Source organism: Rhinopithecus bieti, unplaced genomic scaffold (genome assembly GCF_001698545.2).
Source record: "Rhinopithecus bieti isolate Rb0 unplaced genomic scaffold, ASM169854v2 scaffold_65, whole genome shotgun sequence".
Taxonomy (NCBI): Eukaryota; Metazoa; Chordata; class Mammalia; order Primates; family Cercopithecidae; genus Rhinopithecus; species Rhinopithecus bieti.
The window spans coordinates 4608901-4628878 of NW_016803344.1; the positions used below are offsets into that span (position 1 = coordinate 4608901).

At 38.7% G+C, this 19978-nt stretch overlaps 1 protein-coding gene across 1 annotated transcript in view; it reads left to right on the forward strand.

Moving 5' to 3' along the window:
- Window positions 1–727: 727 nt before the first annotated feature.
- Window positions 728–19978, forward strand: part of RNF24 (ring finger protein 24) — a 53108-nt gene continuing 33857 nt past the window's right edge. The window contains exons 1-2 of the mRNA XM_017878237.1: window positions 728–801; window positions 11767–11916. Coding sequence (XP_017733726.1) covers window positions 746–801; window positions 11767–11916 — 206 coding nt within the window. The 5' untranslated portion in view covers window positions 728–745. The remainder of the gene's footprint in view (window positions 802–11766; window positions 11917–19978) is intronic.

A 19978-nucleotide genomic window follows, 5' to 3' on the forward strand; every position in this document is an offset into this window, starting at 1 on the left:
GGATTGCACATTTTTCAAAAATCATTTGGGCTTATTTGTGTAGGTCTGTTTCTGGGTTCTTCATTTTGTTCCATTGACCTATGTGTCTGTCCTTTTGCCAAAACCAATCAGTGTCTTTATTAGGCTATGAGTACTTATATTGAATAGACTGATTCCTCTCCCTTTAGTCTTCTTTTTTCAAAATTGCTTTAGCTGTTTTATTTCCTTGTCTTTCTTTCTGTCTACATTTGTTAAACTTGTCTATGTCTCCAAAAACATTTGCTGGGATTTTGATAGGAATTATGTTAAACCTATATATCAATTTGGAGAGAATATCTTTCCTATGCTGAGTCTTCAAATCCATGAACACAGTATGTCTCTGCATTTATTTAGATCTTACTTGATTCCTTTAATCAGCATTTTGTCATTTTTAGCATATAAGTCCTGTACATATCTAATGTCTTATTAAATTTAATTCTTTGTATTTCTTTTTTTGAACAATGGTAAATGTCATTGTATTTATAATTTCAGTGTTCATATGTTCATTGCTAATTTATAAAATACAGTTGATTTTATATGTGTATCTGGTATCCTGCAACCTTGCTGAACTCATTTATTAGTTTTAGAAATTTTTTTGAAGATTCTTTGGGATTTTGTTGTAGATGTTGATGTTGGCAAATAGGCTCAGTTTAATTTCTTCCTTTCTGATGTGTATGCCTTTTATTCCCTTTTCTACCTTATTGCACTGGCTAGAACTTCCAGCACTATGTTGAATAAGAGTGGTGAGAGCAGATATCCTGCCTTGTTCCCGGTCTTAGGGGGGTAAGTATTCAGTCTTTCACAATTAAGAATAATATTAGCTGTACAGTTTTTGTTGTTACTGTTTGGTTGGTTTTTGCCGGTTTGTTTTATGTAGATGGTTTTAACATGTTGAAGAAATTCTCTTCCATTTCTATTTCTGGGAGTTTTAAATTTCTGTTTGCTGATGTTTGTGAAATGTGTTTTTTAAAATCAGTTAATATGATCATGTGATTTTCTTCTTTAGCCATTTAATATGGGTAGATTACTTTGATTTTTTTTTTTTTTTTTTTTTTTAATATTAAGCCAGCCCTGCATCTCTTGAATAAACCTTACTTGGTCATGGTGTTGTAAAAGTCTATTTACATATTGCCAAATTCTACTTGCTAATATTTTGTTAAGAATTTTTGTGTCTGTATTTGCCAGATACTGTCTTTATCTGGTTTTGATATCAAGATCACATTGGCTTCAAAAAATGCTTTGAGAAATGTTCCCTCCCATTCTCTGCAAAAGATTGTCAAGGATTTGTGCTCATTCTTATTTCAACTTTGGTAGAATTCTCTGGTAAAAGCATCTTGGCCTGGAGCTTTCTTTTTTGTGAATTTTTAAATGACTAATTCAGTTTATTTGATAGTTATAAAACTGTTCACATTATCTATCTTATATCGGGTGAGTTTTTGTAGTTTGTGTTTTTTGAGGAATTGGTCTGTTTTATTTATATTACTAAATTTATGTCTGTATATGTGTGTATACCCTTCTTATCCTTTTGATGTCTGCAGTGTCTATAGTGATCTCTCCTATTTAATTGTTGATATAGGTAATTTGTGTCTTCTCTTTTTTTTTTTTTTTTTTGTCATTCTTCCTAGAGATTTGTCAGTGTTATTGATCATTTCAAAGAACAGACCCAACTTTTGTTTCATTGATTTTTCTCTGTTGTTTTCTTGTTTCTCAATTTAATTGGTTTCTGTTATTTACTATTTCTTTTTTCCTGATTAACTTGCCCTTTTTCTAGGTTCTTGATGTAGGAGTTTAGAATATTGATTTGAGATTTTCTTATTTTCTTATATGTGCATTTAGTGCTATGAATTACCCACTCAGCACTGCTTTACCTATGTCTCTCAAATGTTGATGTGTTGTATTTTCATTTTCTTTTTTTTTATTTTGAGACGGAGTTTTGCGCATGTCACCCAGGGTGGAGTACAGTGGCATGATCTCAGCTCACCGCAACCTCCAACTCCAGTGTTCAATCAATTCCTCTGCCTCAGCCTTCCAAGTAGCTGGGATTACAGGCACCTGCCACCACACCCAGCTAATTTTTGTGTTTTTAGTAGAGACGGGATTTCACCATGTTGGCTAGGCTGGTCTCAAACTCCTGACCTCAGGTGAACCACCCGCCTCGACCTCCCGAAGTGCTGGGATTACAGGTGTAAGCCATTGTGCCCGGCTTCCCCCCTCCCCCCTCCCCCCCCTTTTTTTTAACTGAGACGGAGTCTTGCTCTGTCGTCCAGGTTGGAGTACAGTGGTGCAATCTCGGCTCACTGCAATCTCCGCCGCCAGGGTTCAAGCGATCCTTATGCCTCAGCCTCCTGAGTAACTGGAACTACAGGTGCGTGCCACCACGCCCGGCTAATTTTTTTGTATTTTTAGTAGAGATGGGGTTTCACCATGTTGGCCAGTCTGGTCTTGAACTCCTGACCTCAGATGATCTGCCTGCCTCGGCCTCCCAAAGTGCTGGGATTACAGGCGTGAGCCACCACACCCAGCCTGTATTTTCATTTTCAATCAATTCAGTGTATTTTTAAAAATTTCTTTTAAGACCTTTCTAAATTATAGATTAGTTAAAGGTGTGTTAGTTTCTAAGTGTTTGAATATTTTCTTGCTACCTTTCTGTTATAAATGTCTAGTTTGATTCAACTATGTCCAGTTACACTCTATATGACTTTGATTTTTGAAAGTTTGTTTGAGATTTGTTTTATGACCAGGGATGTGGTCTGTCCTGGTGTAGGTGCCATGGGTATTTGAAAATAATGTATATTTTGCTGTTGCTCGGTAGAGTGCTCTATAAATTTTGATTAGATCCTGTTGTCTAATTGTGTTGTTGAATTTTTCTTTATCCTTGCTGGTTTTCTAGTTGTTTCATCAGTTGTTGAGAGATGGTTTTGAAGTCTTTGAGTATAATTATAGATTTGTTTATATCTCCTTTCTGTTCAGTCAGTTTTTACTTCACAAGTTTTGCAGCTCTGTTGTTTTGTGCATGCACATTTAGGATTGCTGTGTATTTTTCATGGGTTGACCATTTTATCATTATGTAATGTTTCTTTCTCTCTCTGGTAATTTTATTTGCTCTGAAGTCTGCTTTGATGTTTTTACAGCCACTCCTGCTTTCTTTTGATTAATGCTTGCATTACCTATCTTTTTCCATCCTTTTCAACATGCATGTATCATTATTTTTAAAGTGAGTTTCATGTAGACAGCATATTATTGGGTGATGTTTTTTAATTCATTCTGTCAATCTCTGTGTTTTAATTGACGTATTTAAACCATTTATACTTAAGCTTGCCGTTTTAAACTTTGTTTTCTGTTTGTTTTCATTGTCTTTTATTTCTGTTACTTGAATAATTTTTTGAAGTTCTTTTTGATTTTTTGTAGTGTTTCCAGTGTGTGTCTTTGTATAGTTTTCTTACTGAATGCTGTAGGCATTATATTATATATGCAGTCTACTAGTATACTTTACCAGTTCAGGCTAGAAATCTTACCTCTTTTTATGTTCCTTTATCCTTCCTTATTTTTAATATGCTCATCTTAAATATTTCCTCTGAATACATTTAGAACCGGGTTGGACAATTATAATTTTTCTTCAACCATTGAATGTAATTTAGAAAACTCAAGAGAAGGAAGTTTATGGTATTTGCCCTTATATTTGTTTACCATGTTGTTTCTTCCTTCTTGATGTTCCAAGGTTCCTTTTCTCATTTCCTTTCTGTTAAGACAGCTTCCTTTAGTCACTCTTTAAGAGTAGATCTGCTAGCAACAAATTCCCTTTGTTTTCCTTCATGCGAGGCTGTCTTGATTTCCTGTTTCATTCCTGAAGGATATTTTTGCTGGATGTAGGATTTTGGGTTGATGGCTCTTTTCTTTCAGCACTTGAAAAACGTGTTCCTTCCTTTTGGCCTCCACTGTTTCTGATGAGAAATCTCTGCTTTCATATTATTTCCCCCCAATGGTATCTCCTTAGTTGCTTTCAAGATTTTTATTGTTCTTTTAACTCAATTACCTCTGCAAAGAAAAAAAAAGATTTTGTTGTTGTTGTTGTTAGTTTTCAGAAGTTTGACTATGATGTGTCTCGTTGTACATTTCTTTGGGTTTATTCTCTTTGGAGTTTGTTCAGCTTCTTAAATCTGTACATTTATGTACAGATTCCTCAGCTTCCTGAGTAGCTGGGATTACAGGTGCCCACCACCATGCCTGGATAATTTTTGTATTTTTAGTAGAGACAGAGTTTCACCATGTTTGCCAGGCTGGTCTCAAACTCCTGACCTCAAGTGGTCCACCCACGTTGGCCTCCCAAAGTGCTGGGATTACAGGCATGAGCCACCGTGCCCAGCCCTGGTTCACTTATGCTTTCTCCTTTCTTCTCCGTTCTGCTGTTGGGCCCATTGCTTAGTTTTAGTTTTTTTATTTCAATTGTGTTTTTCAGTTCTATAATTTCCATTGTGTTCCTCTTTATATCTTCTGTTTCTTTGCTGAGATTTTCAGTGTTTTCACTTGTTTCAAGCATGTTCATAAATGCTTGCTTAAACATTTTGATGATGGCTGCTTTAAAATCATCAGATAATTTTAACATTTTTGTCATTGGCATTAACATCTGTTAATTGTCATTTCTCATTTGATTTGTGATCTTCCTAGTGTTGATACGATGAGTAATTTTAGTTGGAACCTGGACATTTTGTGTATTATGTTATGAGACTCTGGATTTTATTTAAACCTTCTGTGTTAACTGGCTTCCTCTGACACCAGTGGGTGTCAGTGAAACGGTGGGTTGTAATGCTGCTTCATTAATGCCAGGTAAAGGTAGAAGTCCAGGTTCCCTACTCAGCCTCTATTGACATGAGGGGCGAGGACAGGGCAGGAATGGGAGTTCCAGCTCTCAACTAGGCTTTCACTGATACCTCTTTGGCTGGGACAGGTAGGAGTGTTTGTTGCCAGTTGGTGGTGGTAAAATCCTGATTCTTCACTAGATCCTCCTCTGTCATCACCCCAGTGAGGACACTTTGTTACTGCTGGATAGGGGTAGAAGTCAGGGTCCACATGTAGTCTCCACTGATATCACTGAGGTGGAGCCTCATTTTCACCATGTTGGGTAAAAATTCCAGCTGGCCAACATGGTGAAACTCAGTCTTTACTAAAAATATAAAAATTAGCTGAGTGTGATGGTGGGTGCCTATAGTGCCAGCTACTCGGGAGGCTGAGGCAGGAGAATCGCTTGAACCCAGGAGGTGGAGGTTGCAGTGAGCCAAGATCACACCACTGCACTCCAGCCTGGCGACAGAGCAAGACTCCGTCTCAAACAAGCAGAAAGAAAACAAACAACAACAACAACAAAATCCAGCTTCCTACTTGGCCTTTTTCTAACACTATCCCAGCAAAATGGCTGGGGCATCTTGTTACATCCTGGCAAGAGTGAAAATCTAGGCTCTGCCTTCGGCCTTTGCTGGCATGTCCGTAGGGGTGTGGCCATAGTTTTTTCTGGGTTGTTTAGCTGAAGTAGGGCAATTCTTGTTTAAAAGCTTTCAGTCTTGTTAGACTACTCTTTTTGTGATTCTTTGGCTAGAGAGAACAGGTTCATTGGGGCTTTTTTTTTTTTTTTTTGTCTTCACCTGTTGGCATTCTGGTTTGCCAATTTTGCCAGCTCTAAGTCTGGGATACAGGAGACAAATACAAAGCCCAGAGAACTCATTACCATGCTATTCCTTGGGTCCCCAGGTCCCTAGTTAGTGTGCTACCTTCTGTCCAACTTAATGTCTATGTTTTTTAGTTATATTTAGCTGGATAAATAGGGAAATGCATGTGTATGCTATCTTTCTGGAGTCAGAAGTCTACCTGACTATCTTTTAATGGAGATACAGACAGTGATTCCATTATCTTTTATTGTTGTATTTTAGTTAATAATGAAAACTAACATTTCTCAAGTACACAGTATGTGCCCAGGTACTGTTCTAAGTGCTTTTCGTGTGTGGAGTCATTTAATTCCTTTAAAACTTTATGAAATAGTTACTAGTATTATTCTGTCTTATCAGATGAGGAAACTGAGACATAGAAAAGATAAGTAACAAGCCCCAAATTACTGGCAAATCCATGGTTAAACCCCTGGCTTTCTGACTCCATAAGCCCACTCTAATACTCATGGCCTAAGATAAATCTCAAATCTATATGCTTTCCATTATAACAACTTTTTTTTTTTTTGAAACTTGTCACAGTTTTTCTATCGTAGAATTCAGAAATTTTACTAGGATCTATCTAAATATAGGTCTTATTTTTAAAATAATTCTCTCTAGAACCCAGCATATCCATTAGATCAGAAAGCTTAGGTCTTTCTACTGATCAGTGACATGTTTTAAAATTTTAATCTTTCCTCACATCCACCCACTCAAAAAAAGATTTTGCAGAAGGCGTTTCATGTGGTCATAAAGATACTCAATAAAGAACAAAGAAGTTAGTTCCTTCTAATATGCCAAAAGCTTTCTTTTTTAGAGATAGTCTTACTTTGTCACCCAGGCTGGAGCGTAGTGGCAGTATCATAGCTCACTGTAACCTTGATTTCCTGGGCTCAAGTGATCCTCCCATCTTAGCCTCCAGAGTAACTAGTACTACAGGCATGTGCCACCATGCCCACCTAATTTTTTAATTTTTATTTTTATTTGTAGAGGTGGGGGTCTCCCTATGTCTCCCAGGCTGGTCTCAAACCCCTGGCCTCGAGCAGTCCTCCCCCCTCAGCCTCCCAAAGTACTGGGGTTGCAGGCATATACCACTGCACCCAGGCCCCTTTCTGAGCAATTTTTTTTTTCCTTTGAGATGGAGTCTTTCTCTGTCCCAGGCTGGAGTGCAATGGCGTGATCTCAGCTCACTGCAACCTCCGCCTCCGGGGTTGAACCTAATCTGCCTCAGTTTACTGAAAAGCTGGGATTACAGGTGCATGCCACCAGGCCCGGCTAATTTTTGTGTTTTTAGTAGAGATGGGTTTCACCATATTGGCCAGGCTGGTCTTAAACTCCTGACCTTGTGATCTACCCGCCTGGGCCTCCCAAAGTGCTGTGATTACAGGCGTGAGCCACCACACGTAGCCACATGTTACATTTTGTGTTCTTTCTTCTTCTTCTTTTTTTTTTTTTTTTTTTTTTTTTGTCGCCAGGCTGGAGTGCAGTGGCGTGATCTGGGCTTACTGCAACCTCTGACTCCATGGTTCAAGGGATTCCCCTGCCTCAGCCTCCCGAGTAGCTGGGATTACAGGCATGCGTCACCACGCCCAACTAATTTTTGTATTTTTATAGAGACAGGGTTTCACCATATTGGCTAGGATGGTCTTGATCTCCTGACCTCGTGATCTCCCCGCCTCAGCCTCCCAAAGTGCTGGGATTACAGGCATGAGCCACCGTGCCCGGCACTTCTGAGCATTTTTGAAGCAAAACTAGAATACTGACTCCTGGGAAGATGATATGGTAGTGTCCAGGGAACAGGAACTGATCTAAGAAGAATGTGGCTACCAAGCATGCTTTGAGGAATGCTACTGCAGCCCCATTTAGCTGTGGTGTATTGTGTTAAACTCAGGTCCTGTAGGCATCCAAATCTCAAGTAATCTGTCCCTCTTAGAACTTCTTTGTTCTAAGATTGCTGATAAAATACTCAAATCTTCTTGTCTTTCTTGTTTGTTTGTTTGGGTTTGGTTTTAATAAACTGACTGGGTGATTTGAAATTTAGGCTGAGGCTAGAGATTTCAAGAACTGAATTTACATAAGGGGAAAAAAAGGTTTTCACGTGAATGAAGTTGGAAATGCCAAGTAAAATACAACAGTGTGCTGTATGTTCTATTTCTCCTCTTTACTCCCACAAGGAGCAATTACTAAATAACTTACGTAAGACTTCAATAGCAAAGAATGCATATTACTAAGATGATGAATATGTAGCCTTTTATAAATTAAAAGATTAATACTCCTGCTGAAAATACATTATGATGAAAATTTTGTAAAAACTAATGTATTACTAGATCAGGATTAACATCTTGGAATAATCTACCATCTACTTAAATTGTTGGTCCAACATATCAATTGTAGCAAAGCCATTTTATTTACTAAAACAAAGGGAGAAAAATTCCTAAAATATATGCTGCATCAACATATCTTCTACCAGCCTAGATCCCTCTGGTAATTGGGGTTTATTAAAAGGCCCTGCCAGGTAGTGAGGACTCACAAAAGTCTCAACATCCAGCCCCCAGCAGCACTAAGGCAGATGTCTCTTCCCTATGATGACAGTGCTACCTCTACTGCTGTGTGTCTGAGTCTTTGTTCAGAATGCTACAAGAATTGTACCAATTTCGAGGACCTTGCAGAGCAACATTCCCACACCACTGGCCTCACTCCTACCCAGCCTGTATTAATGGCTGCCTTTGGCCAGACAAGGTTTCTAGTTCCTGCGTCTGGAGGCCAGGTTGGCAGGCCACCTGACAGCTTGTCAGTGAGTGCAGAAGAGCTCCCTGTGGAAGGGGTACTTGGTTTGGTGGAATCCTCTCCAGAGACATTATTTTTGTCAAGGCTTCTTGTATGTTATTTACTACTTTATTTATTTATTTATTTATTTATTCATTTATTTATTTTTTTGAGGCGGAGTCTTGCTCTGTCCCCCAGGCTGGAGTACGATCTCGGCTCACTGCAAGCTCCGCCTCCCAGGTTCACGCCATTCTCCTGCCTCAGCCTCCTGAGCAGCTGGGACTACGGGCGCCCGCCACCACGGCCGGCTAATTTTTTTGTATTTTTAGTAGAGACGGGGTTTCACCGTGTTAGCCAGGATGGTCTGGATCTCCTGACCTCGTGATCTACCTGCCTCGGCCTCCCAAAGTGCTGGGATTACAGGCTTGAGCCACCGCGCCCGGCCACTTTCTTTCTTTCTTTCTTTTTTTTTTTTTTTTTTTTTGAGGCAGAGGCTCATTCTTTTGTCCAGGCTGGAGTGCAATGGGGTGATCTCGGCTCACTGCAACCTCTGCCTCTCGGGTTCAAGCTGTTCTCATGTCTCAGCCTCCCAAGTAGCTGGGATTATAGACGCCTGCCACCTCGCCGGGCTATTCTCATGTCTCAGCCTACCGAGTAGCTGGGATTACAGGTGCCCGCCACCACGCCCGGCTAATTTTTGTATTTTTAGTAGAGACGGGATTTCTCCATGTTGGTCAGGTTGGTCTCGAACTATCACCCGCATTGGCCTCCCAAAGTGCTGGGATTACAGGCGTGAGCCACCGCGCCTGGCCATTATTTACTACTTTGATTTAATGTCATTCCCTTTCCCCCTCCCACACACACACACTAAAGCCTTAATAGTTTTGTCCTCTTATAGTTTTCAGACACTTCATTATCTGCTATCTCATTTTATCCTTTCAGGAATTCCTTAAAGTTGATTGATAGGACGGTTATACCATTTGAAAGATGAGAAAATTGAAGTATAGATGAAGCTCTGACATTTAGACAGTGACATCCTGGGAGCAAGCATCCAGATTTGCTGACTGCAAACCTCTCTATCTTTCTACCATACCATTTTCTGTCACTTGCCTGTTTCCTGTCTCTTAGCTTGCCCAGTACAGATATTTAATCTCTTATTTTCTTTCCTTTTTTTTTTTTTTTTTTGAGATGGAGTCTCACTCTGTCGCCCAGGGTGGAGTGCAGTGGCGCAGTCTTGGCTCACTACCACCTCCCTGGTTTGAGCGAGTCCCCTGCATTAGCCTCCTGAGTAGCTGGGATTGCAAGTGCGTGCCACCACACCCGGTTAATTTTTGCATCTTTAGTAGAGGTGCATTTTTGCCATGTTGGCCAGGCTGGTCTCAAACTCCTGACCTCAGGTGATCCACCCGCCTCAGCCTCCCAAAGTGCTGGGGTTACAGATGTGAGCCATGGCACCTGGCCTAATCCCTTATTTTCTAAGATGAGAGATATCTTACCAAGCCAGTCTTGTCTGGGGAGGCATATTTTTAAGGGATTAAAGGACAGTCTTGGCTATAACAAGGGTCATCAAGTGAGGCCCTGTCAGAAATACGAAAGTTAAGAGCTAAGTTTTGTGCCCTGTAATTTTCTAATAGCTCCACAGCGTATGTGCTATGTATATTTGGTAAAGCACTCCTTAACTACATCCTTCCTTCCCTTTCTAAGAAGATCTGAATGTAGGAAAAAGGAAATTAAATATGTATTTGAGTAAAAGCACTTGCTCTAACTGAGCCAACCCAGAAAATGGCCAAAGGTTCAAAATTAAATATTACCCATTATTTATGTTCAGAAGCTCTCAGAGAAGAATTTACATGGGATGAAGTTGTTCTTTGCAGGTACTGACTTCCTGATATACATTACTAGATACTAGAAACTAATAATAAGATTTAGGTTTCAGGTACAGCCAGTTAACATCTCAGTGGTGTCAACAGTATAAATACACTCTTCTGGGAACCTACAAGAAAACTAAAAATCTGTGAACACATTTTTAATTTACCATGCATAAATAAAAGTAGAAGTTTTCTTTGCTTGGTAGAGTTTTGTTTGGGTTTGGATTTGTTGTATTCGTAATTATAATTCCATTATCAGTCTTTGGTCTTAATAAGCAGGCCTGGCAGGAGCTCTTTATTTTGTAAGGAATCAAAAAGACAAACTACAGCTTATCACTTACAGGAGAGGCAACCTTTATCTGTGGAATTTTAACTGTAGTGATCAGTAAGTATTCTCAAACAAACTGACAGAAATAGTCCTTTTTTTAATGTTTAAACAACACTTACTGTTTCTGATTATAAAAGTAACACATGAGAAAGGCAGTGAAGCATATGGACTGAGAGTGCTGAGTTTGGAGTTGGAGAGGCTCTGGCTGTGTACATACCTGGTCAGTCATGGCTGTGGGACCAGAACTGTCTAAGCTTCAGTTTCCTTGTCTATAAAATGGGGAGAAATTGGCCAGGCGTGGTGGCTCACACCTGTAATACCAGCGCTTTGGGAGGCCAAGTGGGGACGATTGCTGGAGCCCACGAGTTCAAGACCAGCCTGGGCAACATGCTGAGACCCTATCTCTACAAAAAAATTTTTAAAAATTAGCTAGGTATGGTGGCACATGCCTGTAGTCCTAGCTATTTGGGGAACTAAAGCGGGAGAATCGCTTGAGCCTGGGAGATTAAGGCTGCAGTGAACTGAGATCACACCATTGCACTCTAGCCTGGGGTGACAGAGTAAGACCCTGTCTCAAAAGAAAAAAAAATTACTTTAAAATGTTTTCATGACCCTTTAATACTGTAACATATGACTATATAATTAATTATATAATTAATTATCTCCTTGTGAGATATGTCAGTTATTTCTAATATTTACCATTATAAATATTGCTACTTCAATATTCAAGGGTTATTAGGTTAAAGGCTAAAGAGTTTGAAGAACCTTAAAACTTTTTTTCTTTTTGCACTTCTCTGAGGTTGAACATTTTCATGTTTATTAATTACTGGCATTATTTCAGTGAAATGCCTTTTAGTGAATAAATGCAACTTGCAAAGCTTTTCATGTAGAATCTCCAGTCTCTGAAATAGTGCCAGGTACATAATAGTAAATATTTGGCATGGTGAATGAATGAATGGCAAGAATATTAACACTTTGTCTACCACATTTGTTTCAGATGGGGTCATTGTGCTTCTATACGTGCACAATGATAATGCTGTCTTTGTTCTTAGTCTTTACCTATTTTTTTTTCCATTCTTTTCTTCCCCCACAGTTCATCCATGAGCTCGGATTTCCCACATTACAACTTCAGGATGCCTAATATTGGATTCCAGAATCTGCCTCTCAACATATATATTGTGGTTTTTGGTACTGCTATATTTGTCTTCATCCTTAGTTTACTCTTCTGTTGCTACTTGATTAGGTAACCAATTTTCATTCTATGTTGCTTCACAATACGTTAAACAATCAATAATCAAGTTTTATCCTCCGATTTTTTTTAAAAAATGAAGTATGATAATTGGCAAAATTTTAAAAAATTAAGATGGCTTCCCACTTTAATCTGTGCATTAGTAATCAGTAAAACACCTTTATATAATCTTCAATCTTACCTACTGATGAAGTGTGTTACTCTGTAGGAGAAAATTGTCCTTATTTATTTTTCTGCCTTTCTACCTTTTTACCAGATACACATATGTCATTGTCTATCTCCAAGATTTAATCTACTCTCACAGAGATTTCAAAATTGCTTTTCAAGAAGGTGTGGCCTCCTTGTTAGCTAAAGTCATTAGGTGTCAGAAAAGTAGGGGAGGCCGGGCGCAGTGGCTCATGCCTGTAATCCTAGCACTTTGGGAGGCCCAGGTGAGTGGATCACCTAAAGTCGGGAGTTCTCGACCAGCCTGGCCAACATGGTGGAACCCCGTATCTACCAAAAATACAAAAATTAGCTGGGCGTGGTGGCTCATGCCTGTAATCCCAGCTACCTAGGAGGCTGAGGCAGGAAAATCACCAGAACCCAGAAGGCGGAGGTTGCAATGAACCAAGATCGTGCCATTGCACTCCAGCCTGGGCGACAGAGCAAGACTCCGTCTCAAAAAATAAAATAATAAACATAAGGGATGCTCCTTATATCTCATAGATATGTTGACTGCTTATGACTTTTATTTCTTCCTCAAATTAATTAAATACTTGAGACAAATATAATTGTAATCTACAGAAAAAACCTTTACAAAACCTGTTTATTTCCAGAAATTCCTTTTTCTAACATTTCTATTAAACTGTTATTTAAATAATTAGATCAGCCAGGTGCGGTGACTCACGTCCAAAATCCCAACACTGGGAGGCTGAGGTGGGTGGATCACTTGAGGTCAGGAGTTTGAGACCAGCCTGGCTAACATGGTGAAATCCTGTCTCTACTAAAAATACAAAAATTAGCTAGGTGTGGTGGTGGGCACCTGTAATCCCAGCTACTTGGCAGGAGAATCCCTTGAACCTGGGAGGGAGAGATTGCAGTGAGCCAAGATCATGCCATTGCAGTCCAGCCTGGACAACAAGAACAAAACTCCGTTTCAAAAAAAAAAAAAAATAGTTTGATCACAGTATTCTAGGACAATGGGATATAAATATCGTCCAAAAATGTAATTAAGAGTAAAAAGCTTAGCACTGTGTAAAGTAACTGTTAACTGAAGAAGTCCCAAAAAAAGTACTGCCACTTTTAAGTTCTAGACTTGGGGTGTTTGTAATTGTAAACACCAAAGCATTTGTGTTTGTCTGTTACAACACCTTCCTTAGTGGAAAGAAAAAAAAAATATGAGGTACATACATGTAAATACTTGCTGCAGCATTTAATATATTTTTGTGTTACCCTTTCTTTTGCATTGTAAACACATTTATTATTACCAATGGACAATGAGTTCTTTATTATTATTATTATTTTTTGAGATGTTTCTCACTCTGTTACCTAGGTTGGAGTGCAGTGGCACAGTCTCTGCTCACTATAGCTTTCCTCCCAGGCTCAAGCAATCCTCCCACCTCAGCATCCCAAGTAGCTGGGACTACAGGTGCCTGCCACCACACCTGGCTAATTTTGTTTGTATTTTTGGTAGAGACGGAGTTTTGCCATGTTTCCCAGGCTGGGCTTGAACTCCTGAGTTCAAGCCATCCACCCGCCTCAACCTCCCAAAGTGCTGGGATTACAGGGGTGAGCCACCACATCTGGCTAGACAATGAGTTCTTTTAAGACTTTTCGACTAGTTCAGATTTTTACATCTCTTTCTAGCAAGAACAGCAAGGTTTTGTGTGTTTACACAAATGTTAATATTACTGCAATTCCAATATAGTAAAACACTCAAATATAAATTAATAATAGTTTGATAAACATTATATAAATATTCAGCATTTTTAAAAATTAGAGAATTAGCCATAGCATATATAGGACCTCAGAATATAAAAATATGGAAATATGTAAATTTAATATTTCAAAACTAAAATTATTTTTAAAGGGCAAAATTATAAAAATATACACAAAATGTAAAAAAGGAAAATGTTATAAGGGAGGAGTTATAGTAAATATTTAATTCTAAAATATTATAGCTCATAATATATTTTGTATTACTATGTCAAAGAATTAAATAAGCCTTTAACTTTAAACAAACCAAAAAAACCCCCACTAATGTACCAATTTGTGATTCTGGGTAAATTCTTTGAAAAGTAAGTTATGAAACACCCTTTTACCTCATTGTATTCCTTTTAATAAGCAAATAAGTAAAGTGATAAAGAAAAAATAATGATATGTACTTAATTTTATCCTTTTGTATCTTTTTTTTTTTTTTTTTCCAAGATAGTGTCTCACTCTGTCGTCCAGGCTGGAGTATAGTGACATGAGGCCCACTGAAGCCTCAACCTTCTAGCACAAGTGATCCTCCCATCTCAGCCTCCTGAGTAGCTGGGACTCTAAGACATGCACCACCACACCCAGCTAATTTTTGTATTTTTTGTAGAGACAAAGTCGCACTATGTTTTCCAAACTGGTCTTGAACTCCTGGGCTCAAGCAGTCCTCCCAGCTCTGCCTCCCAAAATGCTAAAATTATAGGTATAAGCCACCACACCCAGCCTTATCCTTTTTTATAATCAGCCTAACAGGCCAGGTGCAGTGGCTCACACCTGTAATTTCAGCACTTTGGGAGGCCAAGGCGGGCGGATCACTTGAGGTCAGGAGTTCAAGACCAGCCTGGCCAACAAGTGAAACCCCATCTCTAACTAAAAATACAAAAAGTAGTTGGGTGTGGTGGCACACGCCTGTAGTCCCAGCTAATTGGGAGGCTGAGGCATGAGAATCACTTGAACCCTGGAGGCAGAGGTTGCAGTGAGCCAAGATCGCGCCACTGCACTCTACCCTGGGCAACAGAGTGAGACTGTGTCTCAAAAAAAAAAAAAAATTAAAAGATTAAAAAATAAGCTAACAAAGCAAAGAAATTAGGATCTGTTACTCTAAAATTGAATTATCATGTTTAATCAGAAATGTTCAAACATTTCTAAACTTCATTTACTAGTCATTGGTAAAATTTTTTCTTTTATCTTTTTTTTGAGACAGAGTCTTGCTTTGTCACCAGGCTGGAGTGCAGTGGCACAATCTCGGCTCACTGCAAGCTCCGCCTCCTGGGTTCACGCCATTTTCTTGCCTCAGCCTCCCGAGTAGCTGGGACTACAGGTGCCCGCCACCATGCCCAGCTAAATTTTGTATTTTTAGTCGAGACGGGGTTTCACCATGTTGGCCAGGATATTCTAGATCTCTTGACCTTGTGATCCACCCACCTCAGCCTCCCAGAGTGCTGGGATTACAGGCATGAGCCACTGCGCCCAGCCAATTTTAAAAATTTAATCATGGTGTAAGGAGCTTTCCTTTATGATGATCCTAATTTGTTACCTTTAATGTTTCAAATGGTAAATTGGGATTTAACAAGTCTTTGCAGTTAATCTAGAGATCCGTGGAGTCAGTTCCTCCAGAACTACCCTAGCTTGTTTTTTATGATAACCTAAGCTCTCCAGCACCTTCCCAGGAGGTTCTTCTGTTCTGCAGAGAGCTCCTTCCAGTCACCACCACTGGACTCAGCAGAACCATAGGAAGAATATAACTTAGGTCTAAAGACAGTCACCACCAACCACAGTCGTACACAGGATTATAGTATAGAATGTGCTGACTATGATAGGGCTGTGAACAGGGCACTGCTGGAACACAAAAGAAGGGCATCTTACCTTGCAAAGAAAGATCCTATTTTATAATGAATTATATAATATTCTAATTTATGTTTGTTCATTTTTTTCCCTGATGGTTATTTGTTCTGTTTGTTATATCTCAAACACCCAGAATCGTACCTGGCACAATATTAAGCACTTGATAAGTATTTGTTGGGTAAATGAATGAATGGTTCCCTAGTAGGAAGTCATTAGATATGCCTAAGACTAAAAACTCAAGAAGTACCAACACAAGCAACTTACTTAGAAACTTGGAAGTCAGGATCAAAATAGTAAGCTAAAGGGGGAAAAAATGGGTTCTCTCTTGGGAAGAGGACAGAGGACTGCTGATTTTTTTGTTGTTAACCCTGTAGAGCCACATATGACAACATATGTAACTTGGATAAAATTAAAAACAAAAAAGAGAGGAGTGATGCATATCCCAGTTACCCTGATTTGATCATTATACATTATATGCTTGTATCAAAATATTACATGTACCTCATAAATATGTACAATTATTATGTATTATGTTTTAGTAATAATCAAAACTAAATTTTGAAGAATTCAGGGAAATTTTGGGGCTACAGTTATTATGAGGTCTTGAACCAAAATAATGACAGTAGATCTAGAAAAGATGTTGTGGTTGTGAGAAATACTTGGGAGGTGAAAATAAACAGAAATTAATGACTGAACATTAAGGACAGAAAAGGGGATAAGTTTAGAATCTTGGACTTCTGGCTTAGGCAGCTGGGTAGATAGCAATCCCTTCAGAGAGATAGAAAATGAAATGGCACGTTTTAAGTGAAAGGATGACAGATTCCCTTTCAGAGATGGGGGTCTGAGTTCCCTGTGTAACTGTCAAGATGTTTAATACTTAGTTGTATGTATAGCTCTAAAGCTTGTGAGAAGTCTGATCTGGAAAAAGGAGGTCATGTAATTAACAGGTAGAAGCTGAAGCCAGGAGTGTTGCCTAGAGGGAATGTGTATAGTAAAATAAAATGGGCCCAGGGCAGAATCCTAAGGAAACATTGATATTTAAGAGGAGCCCTTAAAAGAGACTAAGAAGGGCTAGCAGGAGATAAGAGGAAAATCGAGGCCGGGCATGGTGGCTCACGCCTATAATCCCAGCACTTCGGGAGACCAAGGTGGGTGGATCACCTGAGGTCAGGAGTTTGAGACCAGCCTGGCCAACATGGTGAAACCCTGTCTCTATTAAAAATATAAAAATTAGCCAGGCGTGGTGGCACATGCCTGTAATCCCAGCTACTCAGGAGGCTGAGACAGGAGAATCACTTGAACCCAGAAGGCGGAGGTTGCCTTGAGCTGAGATTGTGCCACTGCACTCCAGCCTGGGCAACAGAGCAGACTCCGTCTCCAAAAAAAAAAAAAAAAAAAAAAAAAAAAACAGGGGCAGGGAATATTATGAGAAAGATGCCCCACAAGTAGTGTTTCAATGGATTGAGTCAATTATGTCAGCTGCTCACAAAGAGGATAAGAATTGAAAAGTTCGTATTACATTTGACAATAAGGTTTGCATCCTTAATCTTTGGTAGAAAAATTTCCAGAGTAAAGGGTAAGGGATAGTAGAGGCTATAATGGGGCAAGACCTGGCTAGTAGGTGAAAGTGGATACAAGGAATATAACGCTGTCTTTGAAGAACCTTGGCTGAGAAAAGATTAGGTTGAGGGGAGAAGGAGTTGCTGTAGAATCAAGGAAGTATTTTAGTGCTGGGTTTTTTTGTAAGATAGAGATTTTGGTATGTTTATGCATATATTAAGGAGAATGAGCCAATTGTAGAAGATTTATGAGAAAGAAGAAATCATAGAGGTGAAAAGAGACACACATAAGAGAGATAGCAATATTATTCCTAATTAAGAGAACACCTTTTCCTAAGACGGAGATGAGAGTAACTGTGGAAAACAGAACACTCATAGCCATGTGGAGCCGTGAGTGAGAAAGCTTGCATACATGACAGCTCCCTTTATTTATCTGTGTAGTAAAAAATTGACAGTTGAAAATTATAGGGGAGGGAGTGATAGGGTAACACTTAAAGAGAGTGTCAAGGGTTTGAAAGAACCACTGCATGAAAGCTTAGGATACTGAGCATGAATAGATAGAAGGATTAGAGAGCAGTGTGGAGAATCAGGCTGAGACTGGAGACCACAAATTTGCAGTGGCCATAAGCTACACAGTTTTATAATTTCTCTAGCACTGTTCAGCATTGTTAATCATGCCTTCTTAAATACTCTTTGGATATCTGTTTAGCAATGCAAAATAAAATAGTGCAGTGTAAAATATTAGATAATTAGTGGGAGTTAGAGTAATGGAGGAGACAAATTAACTTCATAGAATCAAGTTAATTTAAGGGAGAACTTTCTAGAAGGGATGAATTTTGAGCCACAGATAGAAGAAAAAGGTGAGCACAAATTGATCCATGTGGTAGCTGGAAGTAACAAGTTCAGTTTCGGGAAAACGTGCAGATCTAATTAAAATATTCAAATAAGCAAAATGAATTAACAAATCAAGTCTAATTTTAATGACTTCTAATGGAATTCATTTTATTTTTTTATTATTTATTTTATTATTATTAACTTTTTTTTTGAGACAGGGTCTCACCCTGTCACCCGGGCTGGAGTACAATGGCATGATCATAGCTTACTGCAGCCTCAACCTCCCAGGCTCAAGCAGTGCTACCTCAGCCTCTCAGGTAGCTGAGACTATAGGCACACACCATCATGCCTGGCTCATTTTTTCTTTTTCTTTTTTTGAGACAGAGTCTCACTCTGTCACCCAGGCTGGAGTGCAGTGGCACATTCTCGACTCACTGCAACCTCCGCCTCCCGGGTTCAAGCAATTCTTCTGCCTCAGCCTCCCAAGTAGCTGGGATTACAGCGTGTACCACCATGCTTGGCTAATTCTTATATTTTTAGTAGAGATGGGGTTTTACCGTGTTGGCCAGGCTGGTCTGGAACTCCTGACCTCAAATGATCCACCCGCCTCAGCCTCCCAAAGTGCTAGGATTACAAGCATGAGCCACCGAACCCGGCTAATTTTTAAATTTTTTGTAGAGACACAGTCCCACTATGTTCCTTAGGCTGGTCTTGAGCTCTTGGGTTCGAGTGATCCTCCTACCCTAGCCTCCCAAAGTGCTGGGATTACAGGGATAAGCCACCACATCCGGTCCATTTTATTTCTTTACGTGAAAATAGTTTCTTTACGTGAAAATGTTACTGTTTTCACATAAAGAAATAAAAGGTAAAAGAAGCAAAAACCCCGTAAGGATATAGATTATTTGAACTACATAATTAATACACTTATGAGAAAGCTGTAGTTTTAAATTCATGTATTAGGCAAGAAAGACAAAAACCAATGAGCTGCATTTTCATGGAGCTAAAAGGCCATTTAAACCCAAGAAAAAGTAAAAGGAAGAAAGTAAAAAAACTAAGCACCATATCAATGAAATAGAAAATAAATGTATAATAGTAAAAATTATTGAAACCAAAGCTAGTTCTTTGGAAATATTAATAAAATTGATAAATCCCTAGAAAACTAATCAGGAAAAAGAGGAAAGAAAATATAAATTACTAATATCACTAATGAAAAAGGGATATTATTACAAATCCTATAAACATTAGAAGGTCACAAAGAATACAAAGAATATTATGCATTTATGGCAATAAACTTGAAATTTTGGGTGAATTACATAGATTCCTAAAAAAAAAAAAAAAAGGTAAATCAAAACTGAAACAAAAAAGGACATTTATTAAAAAAAAAAAAAAAAAAAAAAAAAGTTTAAATTTATTTTTTGTGGAAATAAGGGGAAAGTTTTCCCCAAAAAAAAAAAAAAAAAAAACAGCTTAACATTGTACTTTCTGGTAATAGATGGAAAGCTTTCCCCTAAGATCAGAACACAACAAGAATGCCCACTTTATCACTGCTGTTCAGCATTGTACTGGAAGTTCTAGCCAGAATAATTAGACAAGAAGAAGAAGTAGAAGGCATCTAACTAGAAAGAAGTAAAACTATCTCCATTTGCAGATGATATGATCCTATATAGAGAAAATCTCGTAGGATACACACACACACACTACTGGAGCAAATAAATTCAGCAAACTTTCAGTGTCCAAGATCAACACACAAAAATCAGTTGTTTCTGTACATCAGCAATGAACAATCTGAAAAGGAAATAAAGGAAACAATCCCATTTACAATAGCATCCAAAAGAATAAAATTTTAAGGAATAAAGTTA